This window comes from Fusarium tjaetaba, assembly GCF_013396195.1.
Source record: "Fusarium tjaetaba strain NRRL 66243 chromosome Unknown NRRL66243_c0000020, whole genome shotgun sequence".
NCBI lineage: Eukaryota > Fungi > Ascomycota > Sordariomycetes > Hypocreales > Nectriaceae > Fusarium > Fusarium tjaetaba.
The window spans coordinates 71,199-88,977 of NW_023501216.1; the positions used below are offsets into that span (position 1 = coordinate 71,199).

The 17,779-nt window shown below is 47.9% G+C and overlaps 4 protein-coding genes across 4 annotated transcripts; 2 read left to right on the forward strand and 2 right to left on the reverse strand.

The window, feature by feature from the left end:
- Positions 1 to 459: 459 nt before the first annotated feature.
- On the forward strand, positions 460 to 4,159 carry FTJAE_839 (uncharacterized protein; the record flags this gene model as incomplete). The annotated part of the gene is made up of 3 exons (XM_037355200.1): positions 460 to 765; positions 814 to 1,328; positions 1,375 to 4,159. 3 exons carry the CDS (start codon positions 460 to 462, stop codon positions 4,157 to 4,159), a joined length of 3,606 nt encoding a protein of 1,201 aa, XP_037212031.1.
- Positions 4,160 to 4,774: 615 nt separating this feature from the next.
- FTJAE_840 (uncharacterized protein) lies at positions 4,775 to 5,845 on the forward strand (the record flags this gene model as incomplete). Its single annotated transcript, XM_037355212.1, has 1 exon — positions 4,775 to 5,845. The coding sequence occupies one exon, from the start codon at positions 4,775 to 4,777 to the stop codon at positions 5,843 to 5,845; it is 1,071 nt and encodes a 356-aa protein (XP_037212032.1).
- Positions 5,846 to 6,548: 703 nt separating this feature from the next.
- On the reverse strand, positions 6,549 to 7,706 carry FTJAE_841 (late sexual development; the record flags this gene model as incomplete). Its single annotated transcript, XM_037355223.1, has 2 exons — positions 6,549 to 7,304; positions 7,359 to 7,706. 2 exons carry the CDS (start codon positions 7,704 to 7,706, stop codon positions 6,549 to 6,551), a joined length of 1,104 nt encoding a protein of 367 aa, XP_037212033.1.
- Positions 7,707 to 9,087: 1,381 nt separating this feature from the next.
- On the reverse strand, positions 9,088 to 12,840 carry FTJAE_842 (uncharacterized protein; the record flags this gene model as incomplete). Its single annotated transcript, XM_037355234.1, has 6 exons — positions 9,088 to 11,122; positions 11,179 to 11,323; positions 11,545 to 12,052; positions 12,266 to 12,322; positions 12,371 to 12,608; positions 12,668 to 12,840. 6 exons carry the CDS (start codon positions 12,838 to 12,840, stop codon positions 9,088 to 9,090), a joined length of 3,156 nt encoding a protein of 1,051 aa, XP_037212034.1.
- Between the last annotated feature and the right edge of the window lie 4,939 nt (positions 12,841 to 17,779).

The following is a 17,779-nucleotide window of genomic DNA, read 5'->3' on the forward strand; positions in this document are numbered from 1 at the left end:
CTGCTGATAAGACCATCAACGTCATTCACGGTTAGTGGCGCTCCGGAATTAAGCAGCCCAGCCACGAGTGCGGGGAGCTCCCCCCTGTAACTTGCCTTAACGCGGCTCTTGTGCCCACTAAAACTGATCGTCCCGGGGCCAAAGCTCCCTGTATTGGAAATACGTACTTGCGGATAATCGACGTCATCGACCTCAATCATGCCTTGTACTTGATTGCTTTCCTTGGTTGATTGCGTTTCAAGCAACCATCCCAAAGCGATGAATCAATCGCAATGGGCCAAGTAGTGGCATTTGTGTGACGCTAATTTCCAATTCTGGTGTCATATCAATATTTCACTTGTCTCCCTGTTCTGTCCTCTCCTCTCCTCTTCTCTTCCTCTTTTCTCTCTTCATCATTATATCCGAGTTGGGGAGCTCAACCACCAGCTTAATTCTCTATCTGCCTTGAGGTTCGCCATCATGTCGCAGTTTGAGCAGCAGCAGATCCCTGCAGCTGGGCAGCATTACAGCGCCCAGAACCGTGTGCCTAATGTTCGCCAGTTCATGGACCAGTTGGATCAGAACAAGAAGGCCCGTGATGCTGAGATTGACGAGCAACTGAAGCAGAACAAGGTCCACGGAGAGACAAAGGATCACAAAAATGATCGAGCTGAAGCTCTTCGGAAACAAAAGGATATCCGCACCGTGCGTGATCCTGTGACGGGAAAGGATGTTGGCATTCGAGATGCCGACATTGATTACAAGGAAGCTGTCGAGAATCCCCAGGTAGGCACCAATATGTCACTAAACACAATCAACAACTGACGGTTTCAGCTATCAATTCCCAACGAGAACTTGGGAAAGCCTGCCACCATCGCAACCTCGTCGAAACAGTCTGGTGAAGAGTACCGCTACGCCCAAGATGTCACAGCACCTCCTGATCCCGTCCAAGAGGGTGCAACATCAGATGTCCCCATTCGAAGTGAGAAGACATCCGTGGTGTTCTACAAGACTCCTTCAGTTAGCTACGAACCAATGTTCGAGATTCTCGAGCAACGTAGCAACGTCTTGTGTATCGGAATCTTTGCCGCCATCGTCTTTATTGGAAAAATGTTTGGCGGCCGTCTGCTCGGTCTTATTCCCCTGGGTTTCTGCGTAGCTTCTGGTGTTTTCCTCTGGACAAAAGACTTGATTCGTCAGGGTAGAGATCTCGAATGGTCAAGCGAGCAAGAACGTGGCGAGACTGCCACCGCAAACCTGATCCCTGAGTCCGTTGAATGGATGAACACCATGCTCGGAATCATGTGGGGGCTGATCAACCCTGAGATGTTCGCTGGCGTTGCCGATACGTAAGTAAATATTTTGAGTGCCATGACTTGGTGCTAACTGTAGCAGTCTAGAAGATGTTATGGCGGCCTCAGTTCCTGGTGTCATTGAGAACGTTCGCGTTGCAGATATCTCCCAGGGTAACAACCCCATTCGAATCCTCAACATGCGTGCTCTTCCCGACTCTCATGTCCAAGACATCAAGGATGAGCAGCACCGACAGAACGAGAAGACCACTGACCCCGAAGAGCTCGCGGCCAACGAGCAAGCTGGCTCGTTCTACAACCTCGAGGTTGCGATCGCCTATCATGCGAAGCCCTCTGGGGCGGATATCGCATCCAAAGCGCGCAACATGGGTATGCAGCTTGTTTTCTACCTGGGTATCAAGGGTCTCTTCGGTGTTCCTTTGCCCATCTGGGTTGAACTTCAAGGCCTTGTTGCGACCGCGCGAATTCGACTCCAATTGACTCCTGATCCCCCTTTCCTCAAGACTCTCACTTTTACGCTTATGGGTATCCCTAAGGTTCAGGCTGGTTGTACACCAATGATCGAGAAGGGCGTCAACATTCTCAATCTTCCTCTCATCTCCAACTTTGTCAACTGGGCCATTGGCGCTGCCGCGTCGATGTACGTGGCTCCCAAGAGTCTGTCTCTTGATCTTAGCAAGATGCTCCAGGGTGACGATATCAAGAAGGAGACATTGGCTCTCGGTGTCATGTTTGTTCGAATCCACAAGGCTACCGGCCTCAGCAAGCAGGATCAGCGTGGAAGCAAGGGTGGTGGTTCCGATCCTTACATCACCATCAGCTGGAGCAAGTTTTCCAAGCCCCAATTCTGCACTCGTGTTATCCAGGACGATCTCAACCCCGTTTTCGAGGAGAGCGCTGGCCTTTTGGTTACTGCTGATCTTCTCAAGGCTGACGAGCAACTTTCGGTTGAGCTTTGGGACAGTGACCGATCATCTGCTGACGATGTCGTTGGCAAGGTTGAACTCAGCATTCAGAAACTAATTCAGCACCCCGGCAAGATGTTCCCCCAAGTTTCTAAGCTTCGGGGAGTCAAGGCAGACAGCGAAATGCCCGGAGAGCTCCACTGGGAAGTCGGTTTCTTTGGCAAGACCCAATTCCGAAAGGCTCTCCGAACCGATGGTCGGGACCTCAATCTACCCAAGGCGCTCGCGGACAAGCCTGAGCTTCAAGAGAACAAGGGCTCGATCGACACCAAGGAGGAAGATGCCGTCATTCACACCCCTCCTGACCCATTGTGGCCTTCCGGTATCCTTAGCATCGTCGTCCACCAGATTGTTGGCCTCGAATTGGAAAACATCAAGGGTTCAAATGGCAAGCGAAAGGGTAGAGAGTATGAGCCAGCTCGTCCCGAAGCCGGTGAAGTCAAGGAAGAACAGGCCAAGTCCCTCCCCAGCTCTTACTGCACCATCCTTCTCAACGACGATCTTGTTTACAAGACCCGAACAAAGGTCGTTTCTTCTCAGCCCATTTTCAATGCTGGAACCGAAAAGTTCATTCGAGACTGGCGTTCTGCTATCGTTACCGTTGCAGTCCGTGACTCCCGCAACCGCCAACATGACCCTCTCATTGGTGTTGTCCCTCTCAAGATCACGGATATCCTTCAAACCAGCAGCGAGTCTACCAGATGGTACCCTCTCGACGGAGGCATCGGATTTGGCCGCATTCGTATCTCTTTATTGTTCCGTTCAGTTGAGCTTCGACTTCCTCCTCCTCAGTTGGGTTGGGACATTGGTACTTTCGAGTTCGTGTCCGACTCCATTACCACCACTGGCTATGCTCCTTCGAACCACGCCAAGATTCGCTTCCGTACTGGAGGCTCGTCTGCCAGTGTTGGCAAGAGCTCATCCACTCGTGAGGCCGATGGAATGTCATTCAACATCAGTGGTGCCGACGGAAACCAACGTGTTCGCCTGCCAGTTCGACACCGCTACAGGTCACCCATCTTCATGGAATTCTACCCAAGTGGAAAGCGAAACCCCGATGCCTATGCCGTTCTCTGGCTCCTGGAGCTTGTTGATGGTGAGGAGACTGACTTTGACATCCCTGTTTGGAAGTGCAACCACAGCGTACGACTTTCTCAGAACTACATTACTGAAGAAAATTACAAGTCTGTTCCCGATATCGAGATGGAGCAGGTTGGTCGAGTTCGATTCCGAGCCCGATTTTCTGCTGGAACGGATTCCGACCACATCAAGTTTGCCAGCACAAACGACGACCGTGAGACGATCGAGGTTTGGGAAGCATGCTACGCAGAGGGTGTGCGTCAGCAGGATGTTGAGACCGAGGTTCCTCCTGTGATCCAGAAACTTCACGAAGAGTCTCTGACCCACGGCCGTGACGTTCTCGCCCAAGCCGACGAGAAACAGAAGCAGAAGTGGCTTGCCAAGGATGGCACCGATTGGAGCGGTGCCTTTGGTGAAGATCCCTCTGCGTTGATGCGCAAGAAGACCAACAGCGAGTCTAGCGAGGAATACGACGACTTTGATGAAGATGACTCCGATCCTGATCTTGGTATTCAAGATGCCGACACTGAGCCTACAGAGCCCTCTGAGAACGGGCGCCCTTCCGTTGATACAACAGGCACTAACGCGACGAGTGCCACGAACAGTTCCCAGGCCAGCTCCAGCAGCAAGAACCCCATCAAGAAGATCAAGTCATACCGATCTGATAGTCGCGACATGCATCGCAAACATCGAGGTCTTATGCAATGGCGACCCATGCGCAACATGCAGTTTGCCAAGGATGAAGCCAAGTTTGCAGTTCGAAAGGTGGCTAAGCTTGGAGCCCTGGACGGCCGAAAGCCTGACGTCGAGACTGAGGTTTAATACATCAAAATTTCCTTTGTTTTCAAGAGGCGATGGTTGGAAAGGCGATTGGTAAACGGATGAGATTGATGATGGCACGATTGGAGTTTTGCTGATTATGATTGTCTTTGTATAAATACGAATAGCAGTTATCGAAATGAATTGAACTCCTGATAATAGCCAATCTTTTCCGTGATATGTACAACAGCAAACGCGTACATAAATAATGATCCGCCCCCAGCCCCAGCGTCCAACATGATAAGTTACGAAAATAAAATGAGCAAAACTGTTGCTAAAATATATAATTAATTGAAAAAAATTGTTGACTCTAGTATATTTCTGGTTGTTGATAGTGAACATCTCTTCTTCATAGTGCTAGAGCACGTGAGTGAATGAAATCAGCGTCCCGCCAGGGATCTCTGGGCAGATCCCAGACTCCTGCCTTGAGCACCTCTGGACAGCAATAACACTTATTATCTGTTTCCCAAAGTGGCATATCTTACACATTAAGAGCTTTGCCTCATTACTTTATCTTAGTTATTGGCTTCTTTTCTTCTCAAATCAATTCCACAACCCGCATTCTACACGCTAAACTCAACGCGCCACGCCGCGTCAAAGCGTGTTAAGCTGTGCAGCATGAGCTTCAACAGCATAAACCCTGGGAACCAAGGCAAAAAGACCCAGGACACCCAATTACCGTCACATATCAATCGCTTTGATTCCGTCTCTGATAGTCTAGATTCGGAGGATCCTCTAGCCCGAGATGCGCCAACAAAAAGTCACAGCCAAAGCCCTATTAAGCAACATCCAGGTTCCTTGACCCCAAGTGGTAGGTCAAGTCTTGCTGTCGTCCTCCCGAGGTCACCAGCACATCTCGAAGCTTACAAAGAAGTCAGCATCGATGAGGAAGATGGCTTTGACGCGCCGGTCACGTCAGATCTTACCCCACGCGGAAGACCAAAGTCGTTATTCAAAGCAGTCAACGCTCTGAAAACGTCGAGTCCAGGTGGTACACAGACGGGAGTTTCCAGCGATGCAACGTCTACGACACCGGCTCGAGGAAGAGGCAGACCAAAGGGGCCAACCAACAAGTTAAAAGATCTACAAACAGCAGCTGGAGCTCCTCGGCAGGCCCGACAAGCTGCTACTAAGCCGCGGCCTCATCCCAATGGCTTCCCAAAACGAAGAGGCCGGCCGCCAAAGCAACCTTCTCCTCCTCCAGAGACCATCTACTATCAAGTGAATGCACCAATCTTTCCGTTTCTGTGTGAGTGGAGAGACTGCAAGGCTGAATTACATAATCTCGAGACTCTCCGACGGCACGTTTACATCGTTCATGGTGATGATATCAACTGCTTATGGGGAGAGTGTGGTAAATTAGAGAAACCATCTGAGTTCGAGACGGACGAGGAGTTCAAAGAGCACATCGAGGAGGCGCATCTAGTGCCCCTATCGTGGCACTGCGGTGATGGTTTTAACAATAATCTTGGTGAGCGGAATTTACCGAACACGGCAGAGGACGTGCCAGATTATCTTAAAGATGAACACGGGAACCAAGTCACGCCCTCGATACGAGATCAGCAGGAAGAAGATTTGTTGACGTGGAGAAAGAACCGACGGAAACTGAAGGACCTGCTCATTCGTATGAACGACAACCTCCCCGATGAGTCAGATGAAGAAATGGGAGTCGAGAGACAAGCAGTCTGAGGTGCATAGAGAGTTTGGTTAGTAGAATTGAGTACGAGTCCGGCTCGGTCTAATGCAAAGCGATTTTACGATTCAAGGTTACCTTTTAGGTATTGACGGTCTTGAAGTTTCGTGAACCGAAGGTGACCTTGATGTCTTGCTACCAGTGGCTTGGGAAAGGAGCTTTTGCTCAGTGAAACATGTGGAGAGACGTCTCATCCCCGTGTTTGATGAGGTGATAGCATGGCGATGAGACCCCCATGGTGCTTATACGATCACACGTGAAAACAAGCTGCCGTTCAATTGGATCTCCCAAACAGTTGAGTGCTAGAGGCGAAGCTGTCAGCCGCAGCCGAGACCGTCTGAAGCTTGATATCCGGTGTATGAAATCACTCATATGAGGCTAAAGTTACGAGAACCCAATTTCTAGGGCTGGAGATGGCGTCTAGCTCAGCGGTCTCAGATCAATCTCATTGGCATGCGCGAGTTACAGGCGTCATCCACATATCCCGAAGATCCGAGATGGAGGGACGGGATGTCTAACAGCACACCTTGGAACTTTTGCAGTTTAACATAACCAACCATTTATTTAATTTTGAATTATCATTAGGCCCGAGAGAAATTCATGAAATCTGTAAACATTGTGACACCGAAGCACCAATTCCACCGATCTATTAGGTACCAGAACTGCCAAGTGGCATTGCAAACATCCCGCATTCTTTTTTTAGTCAGAGTAGCTTCCCTTGCCGCTGTCAAGAGGGTTCTTGACTTGGATGAGACCGGGAGCAGCAAGAGTAAAGTTGGGAACGTCATCAGGAGTGGCAATGTTGTTGGAAGTAGTCAGAGCAGCGTGAGTGAAGCCCTGAGCGACCAGCTTGTGGTAGGGGAACTCAGCCTTAAGCTTGACACTGGTGCCATCCCACTTAACGTTCTCGGCCTTGACACTGTAGGGAAGTTGCTGGCCAGTGGTGTAGGTGATGTAGATATCCTCGCCCTTGTGAGACTCCTCAAGAGTAGCGCTGAAAGTCAGGCTTTGGTCCTCAGCCTCAATAAAAGCAATGGCACCACCGTTGACCTGGAGAGCAGGGAAGATGGGAAGGTCGATCTTCTTGATATCCTCAGTGCAAGAGCCAGGAACAATGAAACCTTGGAGAGCAGACCAGGCGAAAGCAGCAGGGACAGTGGTCAGGAATGGTGACTCAGAGGGAACTTGGCCGAGGTAGATACGGTAGAAACCATTCTGCTCACCCTCTTGGCCGATGACGGATGAGATCAGGCGGACAACCTCTGGAAGACCCTCGCTTGCGAAGACAACGTTGGCGTCTTGGAGAGCACCGAGAACAACCGCAGTGAAGGTCTCAGCGAGGAGAATGGCGTCCTTGAGGTTGTCGACGGGGAATTGGTATTTGCAAGGTGAAGGGGCAAATTTGCCGGCTGACTTGAGAGTGGCCAGGGCGCCGATGGCGTGCTGCTCTTCTTGCTATTGCAGATTGTCAGTTGACCGATATTCTTATGAAGATGGGCAAGTACTTACAGCAAGGACAGTCTTGAGAACATGCTTGGCCTCATGCAACTTGTCACCCTCAACCTTGTATCCTTCAATGCCGTTGGTGACATTGTAGAGAAGAGAGCAAAAGTAAGCAGTCTCAAAGAGCTCGTTGAAGGCAATCAGCTGGAAAGCTGTGGTAGAACCAACACCGAGAGTAGTAAGAAGAGGAGCACCAGGAAGCTTTCCACCAGCCTGGATAGCGATCTGCTTCTCCTGGGAAGCATCAGGGTTGGGGAAACCATTTGCAGCGGGGACCCTGTAAGATTGGGGAACAAGGCCAGCAAGTGCAGAGCCTGCAAGGCCTACAGAGGCAAAGAGCGTTGAGAAACGCATGGTTTCAGTGGTTGTGATGTGAACGAAAGGGAGTGTTGGCTATGATGGATAGACAAACAGAGAACAAGATGTTTTATACTGCAAGATGGAACAAAACAGTGAATGTGGGGTGAACTAAAGAGAGAGAATCTGTTGAGGGGAAGTGCTCGGGGGATATATAGCTTGTAATGGGAGAGAGACGGTACTTGGAGGAGGCTGGAAGATGGCTCGGCGACGAGAATTGAGTTCACGGCAAGGTTACCTCTGAGGGGGGTCTTGAAGCTATCATGACGACATGAATCTCACAGGACAAATGTGATGAGATTGCGCTTGTTTACTGAATCCCGCTGTGTCTTTGATGCTATGCTAACTTAGGTCTTACTCTTCAGCCCTGGATCTAGGCCTTGCCGATATGTTGCAATTGAAAGGACGAAACTAGCTAGTCGAACGGCTAACACGGCCAGAGCTATCTTTGGAGTAGGGTCGGAGAATTGCGGTAGCGCGGAGACGATGTTACCTTGAGCCTGTCATCATTGAGATGTTGAATCAATGAATTAATGTTATGGTTAAAGATTTAACGTTCAACAGTGCTGAAAGAGTGTTTCCTCAAGAAATGTAACTTCTCAACAGTAAAGTAAATATCAAGCATAAAACGCCAGAAAAACATAAACAAACAAAATGCAGAATGTTACATCAACAAAACAGTTTCACAAGGTTTGGCTCGGCTCATCTGCCGTGTGGCTTGAACGCCAAATACCACCTTGCTCACAACATGTACTCCGCCCCACGGCTACTTGAATCCCCAGCTTTAGTGCCAGGAACTGATATGTCATCGGGCTACAGTAGATAGGGCTTAGACTTGATTATACTCGGCACCATGATTCCGGTCGTGAAGCTATTTCTTTAGGACGGGATTGTCAAGTTCCGCTGCTAATTGGGGACTTTGGTGAGCTAAGCGTGTTTTGCTGGTGTAAGATGGGATTGGAATGATGGGTTAGTTTGAGATTGGTTGTTTATGGCATTATTGTGATAGAGTATTGTATCAGAGAAATCTCGTGTAGTAGATGCTCTCGACCTGTCGAAGTTGCTCTAGTTTAAGCAGTTGGATGGATGACAGTAATTATGAACCAGTGATTTTTGGTGCCTGCAAGTATCACAGGGCAGATCAAACACTCAATCCAATAAGCTTGACGATTCTTTGAATTCATCTGGGGATCCCCTCAAGGGAGAAAAGAAAACCTATGAGCTCGATCTCAAATGGCTCAAAGACTTAGGTGACTTGTATAAGTTGAGTATTAGCTTAGGATGAATTGAGGATGCCTGTTGCTAATGTTATTTTGATACCCCTATATCACGGTCTCTGATGTTTTCTTGCTCCTCGAGGCCCATCACAAGTTATCCTTCAGTTTCGCCCCTCTGCCTCTGCCTTTGCCTTTTCTTCCGCTTCAAATGCTTCCGCGGCCTCGATCGCTTCTAGACACTCATCCAACACCTGGCGGGTCTCAACTGTATCAGCATGATCTGCTCCAAACAACTTTTCTCGATGTCCAACACATTCCTCGAGTAAGCTCTTCGCGTCGCCGAGTATGTCCACATCAGGATACAAGTGTCTGGTATACATGGTGCTTTGGCCGATCAATACCCAAGAGCGTCCAAGATCGTTCATAATCCTAAGAGTATCCGGATTCTCCTTGCCAAGTACCCTTTTTCTGGTCTCGTAGACTTCCAGCTGCAAGTCTTCTGCCTCTGAGAGATTAGTACCACCCATGTGGAAGAGTATCGTAGCCAGGTTCGCCTTGCTGTGGAGGGTCGAGGGGTTCTCTTCACCATAGACTTTAATCTTTACTTCTATGACTCGTCTTTGCATTTCTGCTCCCTCCTCCTCTTCAAGACCGACTGCCAAATTGTCCATCGCTTCAATCGTACTGATATGTTCTTCTCCAAGTATTCGCTTCTTTGACTCAACAACCTGGATCAGCAGGGCATGTGATTCTTCTTCTTTACCCTGATGAGCCAAGTGCACGGCCAAATTACCCATGGCATTGAGTGTTTCCTCATGGTCATCACCATAAAGACGTCTCAAGGTCTCGATAAGGCTCTTCAGTAATTTGTCAGATTCCTCGAATCGGCCTAAATCGGCTAGGGAACCTGCAAGGTCGGAGGTTGTGACCTGTGTTTGTAAATGCTCTTCGCCGAGTAGTTCTCTTCGAATGCTGAGACCTTCGCGTTGCAGGCTTTCTGATTCGCGGTATCGGCCTTGAAAGCGGAAGAAGGATCCAACCCTGTGAAGCACAGAAGCCCTGATAAGCTTGTCTTCCTCTGTTTCGATTATCTGAGCCTCAAGGACAGACCTTGCGTGGGAAAGATACGCTGTGCAAGTTGCCATATCTTCCTTCCACCATTCGGCATCGTCGAATTCTGCATAGGGGTAAAAGTCTGATACTGCCGAGAAAGCGTGTCTTGTAAACTCAGCCATTCTTCCTTTTCGGGCCAACCAAGTTCGCGTAACTAATTGGACCAGACGATGCATAGTATGATCGCCACCCTTCTCTGCCCGAATGAAGCAGAATGCCTTTAGAACCCCAAGTGCCTTGACAAGTTGCAATTTGGTGTTTGACTCTGTGGGTAGAGTTTCTCTGGCGTAAAAGTCAACGAAATCGAGTGGTATTTTTTGCCGATCGAAGAAACACATCAGTGATAACAGCTCACTGGAGAAGCGATACTGTCTCTCTATCTGTTGGAAGGACAACATCCACGTCTGGGCGACTGCGCGAGGGGTATCAGAGTCTCTTCCGACGGTCTCGAACTCTTCGTTCAGAAGTTCAACAAGATCGTTTTGGCTTCCGTCTAAAAGCTCGAGATATTCACCGACTGTAATGGAGTTCTCCTGGATAAAGGCAGCTGCTTGCACCAATGCAAGAGGCAGAAACTCTAGGCGGGATGAGAGTTCGACCAGGGTCTTTTCAGATTCATCGCCTTCCTGCAAACCTTGGCGGAGAAGCTGAGTCGCCTCATTTTCATCCATTTTGCCAACTTCTATGGGAAATTTGCCCTTTGTGAGTCGTGAGCCCACCTGCATGTTCCTTGTTGTGATAAGGACATTGCCGTGAGGACATTGTGGTATGAACTGGCCCATGCCACTCTCAGCATTGGCCTTCAACTTGGATGGTTCGTTGTGAGGAAAGAAAAGTTGCATATCATCAGCGTTGTCAATGACCAACAGCCACTTTCCACTTTCCTTGCTTTCCAGCCAGTCTCTAACTGTGGACAAAGCATTGAATGTTGCGTCTTCGTGCCCCAAGAGTCTGCACTCGTTGGCAATGCTGGCATAGCCTTCAGAGAATTTTTCAACGCTACTAGCATGGACCCAAAATACCGAAGTATCCTGAGAAACTTCCTGAGTCCAGTATGCATATGATAAGGCGATTTGTGTCTTTCTGTTTCGAGTCAGTGGATGGCACTTTGCGCATAGATTGCATGTTACTGAACATACCCGACTCCGCCAAGACCATAGAGTGCAGCCCTTCGATGGCCCCTGGCATGTGACTGGGGTTCTAGATCTCCCAGTTGAGTTTTCAACAGGTCAAGTATCTCAGATCTTCCGACAAAACCTGGGTTGAAAGTGTATGGAACGAGGCCTGATATGAGAAAGTCAGTATTGATTTGGGTACTGATAGCGGACTCGGCTTAAAAGGCCAAGGATTCCTAGGGCCAGCGCTGGGGGAGGAAAGGAAGCTCTGGACCTCGATCCTAGATAACAAAACGACTGAGGCTAACTTGGGATACCTTTGCCCAGTTTATTTTGACACCTGATGTTTTCCTGCTCCCCGAGTGCAGCCTTTGTTGAGTAGGAACTCACAGTATGTGGCAGGAGCGTGCTTCTTTGGCGTGGACTGTGTTTGCTGAATCCTCTTCATCCAGCGCTTTAGCTCTCCACAGATGGCCACAAATCCAGGTTCCTTCAAATTGGAGAATTTTGTCATCTCTGCATGGTTCTTGTGTATTCCGATCGAAATGTGTCCAGGCAGGATGGCTGAATGTTTGGGTACGATCACTCCGAACTTCTTGGTCGGAAGCTCTTCATAGAAACATGTAATATCTATCATGGTGGCCTCATCTTTGCTTCGTGCCATGAGAAGAGCCTGAAAGCTATCCTGAATTCGGGCTAGGACTTCCGAGTCTCTTGTGAGGACTTGCACAATATCGCTGTTGGTTTCTTTGATCAATCCAACGGAGCGCGAGACCAATTCTCCGATCTTGGCGAGGCTTGATCCATGGTGTGGTGTGCCGAGAAAGATGACGCCACGAGTGAAGTTGACTATGTCTTGGAGGTGCTGTTCAGACCGTTGTCTCGCTGTGACAAGTGCCTGTTTTCTCAATAAGCTCTCCAGTCAGAATCATTGATGTTAGGGGAGGAGAGAAAACTCGAGACCTCGATCCTAAATGATAGAAAGACTTAGATTAACTTAGCATCGAGGTTTAGCATATCTTTGCTAAGCTGAGGGGACCATTTGATGAGTTTGTTTTGATACTCCATATCGAGGTTCGATGTTTTCTTGCTCCTCGAGTGAGTGACTTACATCCTGACAAACAAGTCCTCCCAGACTGTGGCAGATGAATATGATAGGCCGCTCATTCTAAACCGTCAGAGATGAACTAATTGGGAAGGGGTAGGGGACATTTACTGTGTTATCACTCTGTCGAAGTGATGCGAGAGCAGTCACGAGATTATATGCATGATTAGATATTCGATTCTGCGAAGGAACATCGTCCTTGCCGGTGACAGTTGAATCATAAGAGTAAGTGAGAACACGTGCAGTCTCAATCTCTAAAGGAAGAAGTGTCTTCGGCCAAGGACTCCCCGAAGTCTTATCTGTCCATGTTTTCTGACAGTCTCCTTTCAGTCCATGGATGAAGACGATGCTAGTTCAATGATTGAGCAAACACCCTGGCCCAGGTAGGTAGTGGCATCGCAAACTCACTCGATATTATCACCTTCGGTACTATGAAACGTCTGTATTCCAGAATAGAAGAATGTTGTCCGGGTCTGAGTTACGGGCTTCGGTGAAGGCTCAGGAGTTGGTTTCTCCTTAGCATTGTAAGTCTTATCTGGTTGAGATTTGGAACGAAAGATGCGTCGCACAGAAGAAAACATTGCGATGATACAATAATTATATATACAACATAGAGGAATCAAATGAAAAGAACTTTATAGAGTTCTTCTGGCTCCATAAAGATTTTGGGGTATGATATCGCGCAGCTCTAAGCGCCCAACATGGATATCAGGAGACGCTCATAAGCGCCGGGCTGCAGGGAATGTAGTTGGAGCATGCCTGATGAATCCGTTTCAATATTGGTTGACGGTAGCAAATGAGAATTGCTGTTTGAACAAGGGACGCAGGGGTTACAAAAGTAAAGCTTAACCAACACAAACGTTGATGTGATTTGAATGACCTGTCAGAATCGGCTCTCAGATGTGACAATCCAGCACTCATATTCAGGCGCACCATGAAGATGTTGCGCGTGCTGACGGGATCGGCTTCGCTTTTGTAAAAATGACACTGTTTCATCTTTATTTATAATCATAACTTTGATGAATGGGAAAGGTGCGTTGATAATGCTCATGATACATCGCTTAACTACATATGTCAGTTCAAACCAAGAATAAGAACAAGGATGCGTAAGGTAGATTGACGCTACTTGTTTAACCGTCACGGACAAACATCGTAACAAAATATATTGATAAAAGGAGCGGGAGGCTAATACAATCCTTTCAAAGACAACCCATATTATTGCACCGCTTCGCCTGTGCTTCCCAAATGTCGTTTCGTTTCGTCGCTGCTGTTGCTGCATAAGGCAATCTGGTTCCGAATACTCTGGGGTCTCCTTTGGCCCCCGATTCCATCTCTTATCGCGCGCGACTTGCATTGCAATTCAACAATGTTTTTCTGAGGGGGGGGCAAAGAGGGCCAAGGCTGGCAGTATTCGAACAGAGCTCGTCGCAGCTTTTATTTCTTGCCTACGGTGCCTGCAGCAGCCTTGCGAGCATCAGCTGTGAGATTTGTCAGCATTCTCTTGTTCCAAAAGCGACGCTGTGTTGGTTCGTGGTTGTATTCGGCAGTCGATCGTAGGGGTGTAAATTGTTGGACATACAAGCTGCCTGCTTTCGTCGCATTTTTTCGGCGTCAGATTCCTTCTTTTTCTGCATCTCAATACCGCTATCTTGGTTTCCCTTCTTCTATTATCATGAAGTATGAGTGTCAGCAGATGCAAAGATTACCCGAGAAGTCAGGAGAACAAACCGCGGCACTAAGTTTCGCCTGGTTCTTTGCACGAGCCAGATCACGCTGGTTGCCACGAGACATGGTGTCGGTATTCGTTGGTAGTTGAAACTGGAAGGTTTATAGAATATATTTTGAAGCTAAAAGTTGAACTGCCACAGGCTTAATGTTCGAACGAGACAAAGAAGAAGAAAGATGGTCAACACGAGCGGCCAGACCGTCAGATAAACCTAATGAGACGGGACTGAAGGCTGTGCCCTTTTCCTTTTTAGTGGTAGCCTTCACCCAAAAGCCAATCGGAGAACAGGGTTTTGGAGGCCTGTGTGGCCTCGATCTGGGCTGCATTGATCGATCTCGGTACTTTGCTTTCGTATGTGAATCTCATGCAACTCTATGTACCTCACCTCCCCTCACCTTTTCGTTTAACCCTGTTTGCTTCCGACTTCTTATTGAATCCTTGACTGGCAGAACAATAGTGAGGCAAGCAATTGGATATGAATCTCTTCTTTGGTACAGTTGAGTTCTGAGGAACACAATCGTTTTTTATTGGTCGACGCTTGCTCCTTGGTAAAGAAACAACATCCAAAGTCTAAACTTGAAGGCCGACATCTAATACATACAAATCACAGGACATACAAGAAAGCTTATCCGAGCTGATGGGCTTTCAAAAATAGACAAGCCACGTAAGAGGGAGACTCACCGAACTCGATGTGTATTTAATGATCTCATGTGTCACTCAGAAGAGACTTATGATATGCTGAGGCCCTGAGGCACCCCGAAGACAAGAGCATGTGCTTCAATGAGCCACAACAGCAATCCCCATTGGCTCTCTAAAGCTCATATGCCAGCAAATAGATACAATAATGAGGTCAATAGTTTGTTGTACGTATTGCTTACGGCCTCTCACGCTTGTTGATCTACCACATTGATTGTGGTGCCCGTTTTTAGCTTCGAGTTTCATCGACTTGCCCCGTACTCAACTGAGCCGAAGAGTAGCAGTACCAGCATTTAAGTGCCTGTCAAGTTGACCATCTCGTTAGCTCCTCTTTCGAACAAGGCCCATCAGGAAGAACACTGCACATTTCGGCCGTCCTTTGGCCGTCTTCGAGAGAGGAATACGGCCATTATACAACTTATACAGAAAAAAATTGTATCCCTTTCTCCTCATAGCTTTAAGTTTTAGAATGCATTCCATTTTCAATGTTGCCGCACTCTCGAATATGATCATGAAAAGATGATCTAATGAATTTCCGCCTCTTATGAAAAGGAAGGCGGCTGGACCTTGCGCAGCCCAAACAATGAAACTCCCATTCTATCGTATCTAGAGATGATCTGTCTAGCCACGGAACAGAAACAATGGCCACAAATCGAAACGGATTTCCCGAGCGTCCATCGTGAGGGCCGCTAGCCTACTAAAGTAAGGTGGGTACCGGTAAAAATAGTTTGGCCACTTTGAGCTTCACTTGACCAAAACACCAAAAAGAATTATCACCATAAAACATACAACAGCGGGGATTCGCTGGTCGTCACCGACCCAACTACTAATCCGCCCCTTATCAGCTTATCTATGGGAGAGCGGACGGGATCCCGAGTTCTCTGATAGGTATGGTCGTATGTGAGAGACCGATGCCATACTGCAGGTTATGACGACGCTCTGGACGAGACACAGCAGGCAATAGTTAGTTACCAGTAATCGTCTGCAGTATCACCGTAAAGCCTACATACCGGAGTTGTTACGTCGCATTCGTCCAATAGCTTGCCAGGTTTCAACCTCATCGAGTTCAACACAAGGTTGCCTTGTCTTGACAATCAGAGCTCGTAAACACTTCGATGCGTCTCTTGCGCTTGCTTGTAAATCAGATCTTAGTTATGACATCAAAGACTTGGCTCTCTCTCTCTCTCTCTCTCTGTGTGTGTGTGTGTGTGTGCTTATAGGTCCGGCGCGAATACTGAACTATTTGCTATTCCGCGTCCTTTCTGTGAGCAGTCATCATAAGTCTATGCCAGCGGAGACACTTCGGTCACACAATGGCAGGTTCCTCTGGCAATACGATAAGGATCATTTGGTTACTCTCCAAATGCAATACCAGAAAGCCTTCGAAATGTTAATTTGGCTGGAATAAGGTACAAGATGGCTGGTGTGGACTAAGGCATGAGAGCAAAAGGCCCAGCCGGCTTGACTCACTTACACAAATAACACTCAGCACCTGGAACCCTACTCGATATTCACAACACGACACAGAAATACGCAAATATGCCCCTCGTAATGCCTAATATGTTAAGCTTATGAAACGTCATTAGCAAGCATTACCAGTATCGCCCTTCTACAACATATCGTGACTGAAGGCTTTTAAATACGCGTACTTAGAAAGTTTCACTGGTGAACTTCTTGAAGGTCAATTACGGCTCATAAACCTACGCGTAAATACTACGAGATCTTATGAATTAGCGCAATAAGCTTGAATCCAATTTATGTAAGAAGTCTTCTTGTAGGTATGCCAACACAGCCTCTCTTGTATATCTTTTCTGAATGTTGCAAGTCCCACTGGATATGACGTTATGGGTTTGGGAGATGTTTTTACTGTAAACAAGTCGACTAGGTTCAATTCAATAACCCAGCCCTAATAACTAGATCTCATGTCTCTTGATGAAGTGCATTCAAATTCAAGATAATTCTGCCTTTTCACATCTCAGGTAAAGCATGGCTGACTAGCGTTGATAACCCTTGACGATGGTTCAAGCTTTATCATGCCACTGTTTCCAGGGTAGTCTATTCAGGCACGCGAACATTTCTGATTATGGAAGCTACAGCGACATTTAAAGGCTTTGCAGATCAATGTAATTGATAAATTGTCGAGTTTGGAGTTGGGTTTTCATAAGGGCCGGGCTCAGTATTAGATCCCGAAGCCACTTCCAGGCCAAAGTTGGGGTCTTTTTCGAGTCCGTAACTCGGATGTTGTCAAGCGTCGTTCCACAAGCAAAATGACCCTGTTTTAACATCTCCCCACGTTGCCATTGCACAAACGTCAGTTACCAGGATAGGAAGTACTGCAATGCTGATAGCCTCATTCATGTCATCAGCTTTCGACTCGATCATTTTCTACAATCCGCAGAGTCTAACCCCAGCAGCCCAGACCGCGGGAACCAGTATCGAGAACCCACAGGGTCTCTTTTCCGATCTGGCAAGACGCTATCGGCGCCTCATGATTCTAGCGCATAGACAGACTCGAAACGTAAGTACTGTTCTAGTGGTTCGTTCGCCCTAGGATGCCCAAAAGACGGGACTACCAACAATACACTGTAGAACACTCCTCTCACCGGGGACTTCGGGAGGATGAGTACTTTGGCTAAATTCGCAATTACGGTTTATATCTCACGGCATTATCTCACCGGAGTTTGCGGGCAGTGGAACGATACCGAGCGACCGAGGGAGGGCGCAGTTGGCTTTGTCAGATAAAAAGAAGCCAAGCCAACCTAAGCTCACCTTAAACTAACGTTACCCAGACCCTAGGGGACACCCAGGCTAGGCCATCCAAGCCACCGAGAGGTGCGAGGCGGGCGAGTTTAGAAGAGGCGAGGCGTTCCAGATCCCCGCCTACAAGGGAGACGAGGGAATTCACCTCGAGTTTGTAAGATACTATTATACAATATTATGATCATAGTGAATGCAGTAACATGCAAAGTGACAGCCCGCATACAGTATTCCCCTATCCAGGTTAAGTTTATATGTAACTCTATTAACAGAGAAGAGACAACAAGTCACATTCATCCTTCCATTGGATGGTGACCATGGGTGAGGCTACGCCTAAGATC